Consider the following 11709-nt stretch of genomic DNA (forward strand, 5'->3'; position numbering starts at 1 on the left):
AGGATAAAAATCTCCAAGATCCACTCATAATGACTGAAAATATCACGACCACCTTTCTCTTCTTCACCCCCGCCTTAATCCCAGCGACCAAGCGTCATTCTGACGCTAAACGTTCGGCGTATCCAGTGAATAAAAAAGCCCAGTCGACGACTTACATCTGTCAGGGTTAAACGCCCAGAACGCATCGCTTTCCGTCGTGGTACTGTTCGATCGGTATTATTCGATCCCTGGGAAATGGAGGCTTTACGGCGGACACCGCTACCGACAGTGATGGCGTCGGTCGCCTACGGTCTGTGCCGCTTTCACGCCCGATAACCTGAATTCTTCATTAGTGTCTGTGTTTATAGTCTAATATATGGATCAGTGGTGCCGCATCTCCGCAGCGAAGCCCCGCCTGTTGTAAGCGCTCGTCAGCACAGTGGAAAACGAACACCGGCGGGTCCCAATTTCACTGAGTGTCTTCAACTCTTCTGCCGCAGTACTGCGAGACAAAGACCCTGCACCGACAAAGGCATTTGGGAACGTGTTCGCGCAGAATGCCGACACAGTTGGTAGCCACTCCGAGTACTTTCGATGCTCTAGCTATATAATGGGGCCATCGAGGACGCATTTCTGTATCTTGCTCGCCACCCTCCTTCCGTGTTAACGTTCTACTCGCACTACTTCCAGACATTTCCTGCCGTGGCTTCGCGCTATCAGGGCCAATCGTGTCTTAATTCTTACATTCTCTATCGGCAATCCCGAGAAACCTATTGCTTGGGTTATTTGGTTCTGGTCAGATCAGCCCTTGCATCTGACTGTCATCCGGTTACTTACACTCTCTGTAGGCCAACGATCGAGGGCCTCAAGATTTCACCTGACAACCTCGAGGCGATGCGGCTTATTTACGACTTCCGACTCCCCAGTTGCATTTGTGCAATTGATGATCCTGATCCTAACGCTTACACCGAGGCTGCAGTCTTCCTCAACACCAAAGTCGGCAGCCTGCAGGCATTTCAAATGTGGCTACTACAGTACGTTACCTTCATTTTCTGCCCGATCGTGTCTCTAACATGCACCAGTTTATAACTTTGAGAGGTTGTATCTATCCCACAACTACCCGCGTCAACCTGTCGAGCGTCGACCGGAAACTGCTCCTCGGCCTGCTCCGATTGAGTTCTTGCCAACCACTACTGTGGGGCGGTCCCTTGTCGCGGATAGGCTGCTTCCACTTCATACTCCTTCGACTCCTTCGGGTTCAAGCTCTAGTAAGTCCTACTCCAGCGTACTCTTGTCTGTGCTGACTCCCCTTGGTGTACTTAGGTACTTCCGGACCTTCCACCCCTGCATCACAGGTGTCGACTTCCAGTTCGCGTTCCGTAATAGCCTCAGGATCATCGTCCGGCTCTACTCGCGGGATTCGTCGTGCACGAGAAGATTCAGCGGATGATTCGCCTTTGCAGATTGCTCGCCGTCGTCGCCTTAATGCCGCAGGTACGCAAAGTAATGTCTCTCTGGCTTTTGCCCCAGTCTCTGATATGCACTATGTTGTGCTATAGTTGGCAGCCCAGTCCGAAGCCTGCCAATTACTCGTCAGACTCCCACCAACACCGATAGTATTGAAGCCACCCCATTCCAAAAGCTTCTCCGTATGGATGGCCATGATTCCCTCGATGGTCTGTACATGTGGGAGCTCATCGATCTTCTCTCGGAATGTCAGCGGTGTGGTCTGATTAAGACCAAGAATACATTCCGATTCCACGTTTGCCCCGGCGTTCCTGCTCGTCACCGTCCAGATGCTCCAGTTCCCATTGAGACGATTGACAAGAATGGTAACGTTGTACTTGACCTTTCTCACCTCGACGATTGAACACACCCCATTTTACCCCGCCCTTCCATACCCTCATTAGATCTTTGTCTATAATATTTCCCCTTCGTTTTTTCTCCGAACCACCTTGCTCCCTACCTTACAACTTACTCCTTCCCCTATTCCATTTAATTTTCATTCCATGTCACGACACCTCCCATAACCCTACGATTCACCCTATCCTTTACAGTCTTTACTAGTTCAAAGCCTACTCTACACGATACTTGTTTCCACGATAGCCTCGAATTAATTGACTTGTGGCTCTCTATCAAAACAGGCGCCTGGTCGATGGCTGTGCTCTTTGAGGTTGGATTCAGGCTCCCATGCACTCGTACACTGTCTCGGTCCCTGGCACCATATCTTTTGTTGCGCGTCTGGATTTCTACTGGAGCTTATGAAACTTGGGCGATGACTAGCGACGACATTGACCTTTGCAATGCGTTAGATTTGTAAAGGTCGACTTCGAACTGGGCTTGGCAGCGCTTCTACACCTTTGGCTGTTTGAAACATGCAAAACTCTCTCTGGAATGACGGTTTCTTTCACTTCGGCTACGTGGCTTTATTATCGAATGAAGCTCTATGTCCTCTACAGATATCCTTTTACTTCATAGAGCTAGAGCCAGAATGAGGTGGGATATTGATCAACCTTTGCTGGTAGACCCAGAATACTCTCCGGAAACCATCAGCAGTCTACAGACTGCATTTCTAAGCGCCGAGCTTTGCGGTTCAAGAGTTATGGGCGCGCTAGTATAATCAAGAGAATGCGAAAGACCGCACGAGAAACGGACGATATGCTGGTGAGTTATCCCTGTATCTTCTTCCTTCTCCCTGCTGGGAGAGATCTAGCTCTTTACTGCTCTCGCTTTGTACTCCTCTCTTGAAAATCGAGATTTCAACCGCTTGCTACTTACTGGTCATTGTAGTATTGACAGAGCATATGAATATCCAACCACAGTGCTGTTATCCTCAAAGTTCTACCTCCTAAACTCCGAGTGGGGAAGAAATTTCAATCTAGTAGCGTAAGTTCTTGAGTCCTCGATTTATAACTTTGAGATATTGCTGGAATCGTTTATTTACAGCGATAGCACTTTACCGATTGAGAAACGGCGAACCCGTTCACCTGAAAGACACATTTTTTGTTCTTTCTGTGTTCTTGGTGTAATAACAAGTTTTCAACGCAGCCCTTTCCCTGTTTGCTCTCGCGTTTGGGTATTTAATAGGCTTGGCCCGTACCTACAGGACGCAATTTACCGTTTCTGAAAAGACGCTGAGGCCGTACGGCTAGAGCCCTCGCATTCTGTCATAATCACTACATAAGGGTGCTACCTCTTGCTTGTAGAATGCAGCTGTCGGGCAGTATCTGGTGGTAGAAGTAAAGGAACCCGTCCAGACCCAGTACCAGCACACTCGACACTTCCAGCCAGGGCCTTCTCGAATTTTTCCTTTGCCCTTTGAATCGAACGCGCCCCGCTTGGACTTCTATGTTCCATCTCGCGGTGGAGTTGGTCAACTAGCCCGTCATGAGCAGTCTTGATGCGCTTGTTGGCATTCTCAATTCGCTGGTCTTGCTCGTTGAGTACCCTATGATATGTCGTTGCTGCAAGGTGTCTTATGCAGTGTTAAATATATGGGGAAAAGATGAGACGTACCCCGGCGCTTCAACGAACGAGTGATTCTAGTTTCTTCGGTCGCTGGGTAGTAAGACGAATGGATCCCGAACTCCTCATAAGTCTGTTCAGTCGCGAACACGATCAATACACCAAGAATACTGGGGATATCGGTCAACTGTACCTTTAAGGTCTTTTCCTTCAGCTCGTCGAAGCGCAGCCCCTTGTAAAACCCGCCCACGAGACTGCACGCTACCCCTTCACGGTTGGCATCAGCATGTAATGCTTCGATGAGGTTGGTCGTGCTCTCCCCCATTTGCCAAATGAGTTCAGGTATAAAGCTCTTCTCCCAACACATCGCGGGAAAAGCAAACTTGCTTCGAATCTTGTCGTTTAGCCAATCTGGTACCAGAAGTTATGTGAGCGCTTAGCTGTCACGATTTTCAGGTGAGTACAACTCTACCATTGCCTGCTTTGCCACCATTGGCACGTATTTCCGAGAGCGCTCCCTCCCAGTCCGCATGGTGCATGCACACCAAAGACCTCATCGTCTTCTTAATGCCGTCGGGAACAGCGCACTTCTGTATGTTTCGAAAGATGTGCGCAGTGCATAGTCGGACCAACCGGCGTAGATGATCGTACTCGTCGAGGTCCTGTATCCGACGATGCGGCTCGTGCAGGTCAAGTCGGTCTGGTAGGCGGCGAGCCACAAGCTTGAGAAATAGGCCAAATCCTGACAAAGGGAAGTCAGGGAGTCATTCCTCACAGATGGAAATTTAAGTTCACCTTTGGCCTGACCACCGTGTTGGTCTATGTTGACAAGTGAAGTCCCGTATGCTTCGTCAACTCTCCGCGCACTCAAGTGCCGGAAGCTCCAGTCACTTCCCGTATCGTTCTTCACAGTTTCTGCGATCTTGGAGAATAGAAATGCGTGAGTTACCGTATCTTGACGGGTAATATACGCGCGACAGAAGACCACACCTATAAGTAAAATGTCAGCGCCAAAATGCAGCGGAGGTGCTGGCTGAAGAGTCTTACTTGTCTTGGTGGCATCATCAAAGCCACCCATTTCAAACTCTAGAAAACCAGAAACTCTCTTGAAGCTAATATCCATTTGAACGCTACGGGCCTTCAAGAGTCGACGGCTACTGGCCCTAGACATGCAGATGACGATCCGTAGAGGCAGACCTTCGTCCTCAAGATCTATGTCGCCATCTCCATTTTTGACTTCGTCTGGCGCGAGTCCCAGTAGAGGGAGAAGGCTGTTAGGCCCCGGAAAGTCTAGCATATAGCGAATGTAAGGCTCGCAGTTATTTCTCGACTCCTCCGACTCCTTGATGTGAAGGAGACCTGATCAGAGTTAATGAATCTGAGTGTACGCCATTTGTTGCACTGGGACAACTCACCTTCCCATCCTGTTCTATGAGGGAAGATGGTGTTCTGAGCACGTAAAATGTAGCTCCGAAGATGATCGCGGTTCGCGAAGGAGGGATGGAGGTCTGATAGGCATGGATTCTGAATGTGGGATAAAGCATTCTTGAGATAGGCTTGGACAGTTGTATGACGTAGAAAGCGCCGTGGTGTCATGTCTGCGAGGTCTTCGACAAGAGAGTGAAGTAGACCCATTATCTCATCGACCAGGGCAGGGGGTGTCTTGGAAAGAATTGGAATTGGATGGTGATGTACGCCCTTGGACACAACAAGAATCCACGGACACTCGGATCGAAATTCTTCCGTAGGCTCATAAACGCGGAAAGTGCACTTGCATTCCAGTTGTTCGAGCTCGGCCTTGACCAATTCACCATGATGGTTACGATGTGGTGATGCTAAAGAAATGTAAGTATCAAAAGCATACGCTAAAGTCTAACACTTGAAGAAACATACGGCAATTTACGCGAACGCTTGAGCAGTTCATGATGAAGTCGCATGTATCCAATGCTGAGGCGGGTTTGAAGAGGAATAGTTCATCTTCTACATCCTCAATAGTATCCACGTCATCGAAGAAGAGGGCTTCGAGATATCGCAGATCGTATTTTCCACTGGATGGACCGTAATCAAGGAGATGGCTACGATCACTCGTCCGGGAGAAATATTCACAGCTATGTTTTTTCAAGTCATCGTTAGATTAGAATGAGACCAGGAGCAGTTCACGATCTACGAACCGGATATAAGCCTTCCCGTGCTTGTCGTACTCAAAGACGAGATTTCCACTGCACGAGGGGCGAGGTAGATGCCCGCGGCGCGCCTTCTGGACTTGTGCATGGAAGTTGTTCACTTCAGGCTCACTTCCGAGAGACTGTTCGTATTCCAGTTGCAGCTCCACCGTTCCTGTTTCATCTGAAGGCGGTAAGATGCATCCATGCGTCTTGAGGCTTTGGAAATACGCCAGTGTCCTCTCGATAAGCTCGCACTTCAGCTCTAGATGCTTAACCGAGGTGACAGAAGCATCTAGCGCCCTCCCATGTTCGAGGCGCTCTCTGAGTGCCTGTTGAGACCGATTACGCACAGTAAATATGTTAGCATTCAGAAACATTAATAGGTAATGAGTAGCACCTCTCGTGATGCTTGTGTATGCGGCGTACGGGCCTCGTCTTTGTTAATAAATGGGCATACCTTGACGCCCTGGCCTAATACGAGTTAGGGATGAGGTAAATGGGGTATTCATTTTGGTAAAGGTTGGACTGACGTACAGGTGTTGTGGGACACATAGCATGGAACTGCTTCACCATTGGTGCCTTTCAGGAGCTGGGTCTTCTGTATCGAGTTCTTGCCTCGGCGACTGCTGGGCTCCCCCTGAGAGTAAGCGAAGTTCCTGACCGGATTTTGCCAGTCAGAATGGTTCATCCGGAAAAGGTGGCCAACACCATCTGGTGATGTTTCCGGGTATTCAACAATTGCATTTGGTTCGTTGTATGTGTACAGAGCCTTGAGAAAAGTCTTCCGTGTTACTCGAACGTTGTGACGAACTGTGGGCGAGTGGTGGGTACGTGTATAATGGTGTATGAGAGGGGGAGTGGAGTAAGCGCCCGTAGGAGGCGCGGAGGTCGTATTAGTTAAACGAGTCAAATGAGCGGGTGTCAATAGGTGATTAGAGTTCGATAAATTAGCTGGAATAGTAGTGTCGAGAGAATAGAACGAAATGAGTGTCTTCAGTGCGTTTTGAACCGACCGAGGAGCTAATTCAGGCCCGGATTGCGCATTCGAATTAAGAATTTCGCGCAACTGGGCTAGTTCACCTCGAATATCTACTCGGTCATCTTGCAGATGTAAAGGAAAGGACATCCCAGGCTTGGGACGGTGCAGTCGAGGAGAGGATGCGGGTGCCACTCATTCTTCAGCAGCCCAGAGCTGTTATGCTGGCGGCGAGTGGCTCTTTGGCCCAAGCATTTGCTCATACAGTCATACTGCGCGCGACGCGTCGCAAGCGTGGGTCAAGGAAGTAATGTAGTTATACAAAGTGATTGACTCCTACAACCTTGAGTGGTATACCGACCTGGGGCTCTAGGTAATGGGTGTTACTGATATTGAACATAGAGGTTCCATTGTTTACTAAGTTACGCCGATGTATACTATCGAGGCCACCAATGATCTCCGCAACTCCGCGCACTCCGTCGTCGCACCCGGACTGACTTGGGGGTATTCTGTCCCCTTACCCCCAGCCCGAGTTCTCATCGCGCTCGGAGACCAGCACCGCTGTGATCACTCAAGCCCCGGACGTGGCTGATGATGGCCATCTTTCGCCAAGCTGGTGCCTCATCGAATAATACCGATCGAAGTATGACTCCTTTCCGTCGTACACAGGTGTCAACCAGCCGAGCAAAATGTGGGTGTTTTAATTTCGTATTTAGCCCTGAACGCATCTAGAACAGAAAGTTAAACCTTTCCCTCTCTCTCTCTCCAGGCCTCCAACTCCAGCACTCCCTCCTACCTCTTCTCAATCTACAGCAGCGCTGGCAAATCGACAAGGAACCCTCAACACGGCCAACAGCGTCATGGAACCTGTCAACAACTCCAGCCTCAACAACGCAGTTGAAGTCCTCGACAGCATCTCGGACGTGGGCAAAGCACTCCCCTTCGTAGCCCCCGCGTTCATCCTCCTCAAAATCATCATCGACATCGAGCGCCGCGCGCAAGATGTCGATCTTAAATGCAACGATCTCGTCGAGCGCATCACGTTCATGCTCAGCCATCTCCCCATCCTCAAGGAGATGGAGATCATGCCTGCGACTAAACAAGTCGTCGAGAGGATCAACGAAGCCATGAAGGAGGCTGCTGCTTTGATTTCCGCTTATAGGAAGCAGAGTAAAGTCGCGCGGAGGTTGAGTTTGACCAACAGGGAGAAGTTCACGCTCTGTGTGGACAATGTGAACACCTGCACCAGTGACTTGTTGCTAAGCTTGCAGATCCATCAGTCCAAGCAGCTCGATATCCTAACGAGGGCGGTTCCGATGGATGATTTCGATGAAGCGGCTGCGACGTTTGTCGAGGAACACGGTGGGGATTTCGAGGCTGTCAAGTATGACCGCGAGCTCGTTAAAGAGTTTGCCGAGCAGCAAAAGTTGGAGATGGATGACCAGGTGATGGATCAGTTGGAGGAGGACGTTTCGGATGTGGTTCAGGAGGTGCAGGCCCGCCTCGAGACCGTTATCAAAGAGAACGTGGCCGATGCCATTGCAAATGGGTTCAAGAGCGTCGCTTCCCAGCTCATCATCCCAGAACCCGAGCAGCGCCTCACCTGCGTTCAATGCGAGGAGCACTTTACGCGATCGAGCAACCACCCCCAGGCGTGCAACTTCCACCGTGCAGAGTTCAACAGCTGGTCGAAGAGCTACCCATGCTGCGACACCAAACACCCCTGCCAATTCTCCTCCCACCGCGAGAAGCACCACTGTGATTACCCCTACGGCACCTTCTTCCCCCGCGCTCGCAACGTCAACAACTACACCGATACCAGGGACGAATGGGCTGCCATCAAGGACATCGACATGGAGGACGACGATAAAGTCCAGAAAGCCTCAGTGAGCCAACTCCTCCGCTGGGTCTCCCGAGGCGCTCGACTCGAGGAGCCGACCATCCTCATTTCCGTCGGGACGATCACGTTCAGGGAGAAATACTACTGGAACACCTTCACCGTCTCGCAACTCGAAAACATCTCCAAATCCGTCCGACACTCCAAGCGCACCCTGATCTTCAGAACCTCCCCCAGTGAAGAGGAGTTTGCGATGGCGGAATGGTTGTTGTCTATTTCTGGGAAGATTACGGGTGTGCGGATCACAGCAAAGGCTGCGACTTCCCCTTCGCCTTTTGTCCGTGTGGTGCCCATCGACGTTTCTACTGGGAAGCAATCTGGAGATGTGATAGCAGTTTCAGATGGAGGGATGAGGTCGTATATTCCTGCCACTCCCTACGTCCTCCCAGAGACTGTCCGAGTGGGCCCTGAGCTCAGCGACAAACCCATCCGCGCCCCGCGTACAGATTTCAAGACGCGCACCTCGACACCCAACTTCCGTGTCATCCTCAAACCCACCTCTGAACCTCTCGTCGCCAACCCCAACTATGCGAGCCCCGAACACGACTTTTTCAATGGCTCTGTATCAGTGTTTAACAACAACGCTCCGGGCTCGAACCTCCCTATCAGTATCGCTGGTGCGAAAGCGCAGTACAGATTCGTCGGGGAGAAAGAGTACAAGCCAGTCAAGTCGTTCAAGTTGGAGGGTAACATGGCGGACGCGTTACCGTTGACGATCGACCCCAAGCAGGGAGTTACGCTCAAGTTTGAAGCGACAGTTCCGCGCAGCGAGGAAGACATCAAAGACGATATCCGGTGGTGGAATCGAGCTTATTGCGCGCGCCATCGTCCTCTCCGTCTGAAACTCATCCTTGAGGAAATCGAAGGCGAGGAATGCTCACTCGTCCTCGAGTATGTCTTCACACCTTTCCCCTTTGACAAACCCCGGGAGAACGATATCGCTTCGTTTTACTTTGACGACCCGAAGACGCTCACGAGGCACTTGATCAGGGTGGAGGAGCCGTGGAGTTCGGGCGAGAACGTGCTGAGGATCGACGGGGAGGACGTGTCTGTCAAACTGCTCAACCAAACAGTCTACAGGGCTCTCAAGACGGGTAAAACCGAGATCGACTTGGAGCTCGGTCGGGAGAAGAGTGGAGGGGAATGGGAGTGGAAGGCTTGGGCTCTCGTCGACATCTCGTGCCGCCGCGTGTACGCGTTCAAGATCCTCTTGCAGCAAGGTCAACTCGTTCCGGATGGGAAGAAGCAATTTGCGTGTATGGGGTATGTTTTGTGCCCAGAGTACGGGGAGAGTGTGCAGGGGAAGACGAGGCCGGTTAGTTATGCGACGGAGATGGTGAAGATTGCGACGCTTGGGTTGGCCAAGTGGGAGGAAGGGGAGGGTGCGTTTAAGCAGGATGATACGGTCGACGATGTGAAGCCGCCTGTCCCGCCGAAACCGAACCTTGTGCGGTCGGTTAGTCAGGGTGTGGGCGTTGGGGTGGACTCGCCGTTGGGCAGTTCGCATCCGAATGGAAGTGCGGTCGGCGGTGGGCCCGCGGTGTTGCAGGTGCCGGAAGAGTTGAATCGGCGGCTTGCGTCGTTGGATGCGAATCTCGAGAGGATTGCGACTGCGCTGGAGCAGTTGGTCGGGGCGTTGCAGACGAGGGGTGTTTGAAGGAATGTGACCTGTATTATTACCTGGATCTGAATGTACGAGTAGGGGGTATATCTAGCAATGTTTGTATGTAGCAGTAATCGCGCTGATCGTCCCAATGTCTTTTTCGCTGAATGAAGATAGGATTTAAAGGTGAAGGTACAGCGTTATATATCCTCGTCACTCCATTCGAGGTCGAAATCGTCCCCGTCTTCATCATCGCTCGGTAGACCCAGGTTATGATGAGCGCCTCTATGAGGGAGAATGTGGTACCTTGAGAAGACGAGGTCAAGATAAGGTCAGCCTGCGAGATCGCGGCAACGTACTTGTCGAGGAATCCTTCGATATCCCAGTCCTTTACTTCCCAGTCGACTCGGACCCAGTTATGTACGAGTTCCCCGTTCCGATAAACGAGCAGGGTCGGAAGCATATCGAGATCAATATCGTCGTCATCGACCAAGTCTTCCTCCTTTGAGTCTTCCGTATCTGATCCGTACGGGTCGTCGTCGTCGTCCTCGCGGATTCTAGAGAGTTTGTTGGATACTCTAGGCGCGGGTTTTGGGGGAGCGGGGGCCGAGCCGCCTGCTGTGAAGCCAAGGGCTGCTGCACGGGCTCGGAGGAATTTTGTGTCAGGGTACAGTCGGGCGAGGCGACCTAATCTGTCATCCAGGAGGTAGCAGCGTTCTAATGACTGTCATGGGATTAGCGACCGTCTTGAATAAGAGAAAAAGAAACGCACTGGGTCGTATAGATGGACAACTACCCAAGTCATACTGTCTTCCTTCTCGACGGCGTCCAAAAATCCTCTTAATCCCACCTCCCTGAGATGACCAAACCTGCCTTCCCGTTTCCTACCCCACACGTCCCTCTTCTCGTTCTGTTTCTCAATCTCCTTCATGACCAACTCATCTGCCTTTTCACCCCTCGCAGCCTTCTCCCTCTCTTCCTCCAGATACGTTTTCCCTCCTAAACTACTCTTTTCCATCTTCAACCTCATCTCTTCCACCTCCTTTGCTTTCTTTTCCTTCATAAGCTGCTCAGCTTCATTTCTATCCCTAATGACACCCTTTACACCCGTCCTTCCAGGGCCCATACCAATAGATTCTTGCTGGTCCCTCTCTTTAGCGAGCTGGGCTTTGTAGAGGTCTCGCCGTGCATCGTCAGAGTCGTAGTCTAGCGTTAGGTCGCGGGTATTGGTGCCCTGTTCCTGCATAGCTTGCTGGTACTCGTCGTCGTGCCATCCGGGGTCATTGTCTGGCGAAGGCGTGCGGGTTGGCGAAGACGATCGTTCAGGTCCGTTGAACAGCTCTCCGGAGAGAACGAGAGCTTCGATGTTGGCGTCCTGTGTCTGTGGTTATGTTCCATGATAGTTTAGCGGTGTAGAGTGACCGACCATCGTTTTTTATTCTCGAGTTTGCGACGGTATGCGTTGGAAAGGAGTAAAGTTGGAAGCCGAGAATCGCCCCGGCGCCCAGGCGCTTGATTGGGACTTAGGCTCAGCGTGGGACTGGCATCAGAGCCTGGCGGCGACGGGGGATTGGCACCGTACAACAAGGACAGCATTTTCTAATTCAAACCACCATCTTCGCCC

General features: G+C 51.3%; 4 protein-coding genes across 4 annotated transcripts; 2 read left to right on the forward strand and 2 right to left on the reverse strand.

The window, feature by feature from the left end:
• Positions 1 to 536: 536 nt before the first annotated feature.
• On the forward strand, positions 537 to 1849 carry CC1G_01024 (hypothetical protein; the record flags this gene model as incomplete). Its single annotated transcript, XM_001832910.2, has 6 exons — positions 537 to 547; positions 670 to 774; positions 828 to 1013; positions 1078 to 1247; positions 1303 to 1473; positions 1539 to 1849. 6 exons carry the CDS (start codon positions 537 to 539, stop codon positions 1847 to 1849), a joined length of 954 nt encoding a protein of 317 aa, XP_001832962.2.
• A 1319-nt stretch (positions 1850 to 3168) lies between these two features.
• Positions 3169 to 6297, reverse strand: CC1G_01025 (hypothetical protein; the record flags this gene model as incomplete). Its single annotated transcript, XM_001832911.2, has 11 exons — positions 3169 to 3443; positions 3496 to 3577; positions 3638 to 3855; positions 3917 to 4186; positions 4240 to 4434; positions 4492 to 4803; positions 4860 to 5279; positions 5338 to 5552; positions 5616 to 5938; positions 6067 to 6080; positions 6144 to 6297. 11 exons carry the CDS (start codon positions 6295 to 6297, stop codon positions 3169 to 3171), a joined length of 2478 nt encoding a protein of 825 aa, XP_001832963.2.
• A 1148-nt stretch (positions 6298 to 7445) lies between these two features.
• Positions 7446 to 10139, forward strand: CC1G_01026 (hypothetical protein; the record flags this gene model as incomplete). Its single annotated transcript, XM_001832912.2, has 1 exon — positions 7446 to 10139. One exon carries the CDS (start codon positions 7446 to 7448, stop codon positions 10137 to 10139), a length of 2694 nt encoding a protein of 897 aa, XP_001832964.2.
• A 146-nt stretch (positions 10140 to 10285) lies between these two features.
• CC1G_01027 (hypothetical protein) lies at positions 10286 to 11514 on the reverse strand (the record flags this gene model as incomplete). The annotated part of the gene is made up of 4 exons (XM_001832913.2): positions 10286 to 10391; positions 10445 to 10809; positions 10858 to 11466; positions 11512 to 11514. 4 exons carry the CDS (start codon positions 11512 to 11514, stop codon positions 10286 to 10288), a joined length of 1083 nt encoding a protein of 360 aa, XP_001832965.2.
• Between the last annotated feature and the right edge of the window lie 195 nt (positions 11515 to 11709).

Source organism: Coprinopsis cinerea (assembly GCF_000182895.1).
Source record: "Coprinopsis cinerea okayama7#130 chromosome 2 map unlocalized cont3.2, whole genome shotgun sequence".
Lineage (NCBI taxonomy): Eukaryota > Fungi > Basidiomycota > Agaricomycetes > Agaricales > Psathyrellaceae > Coprinopsis > Coprinopsis cinerea.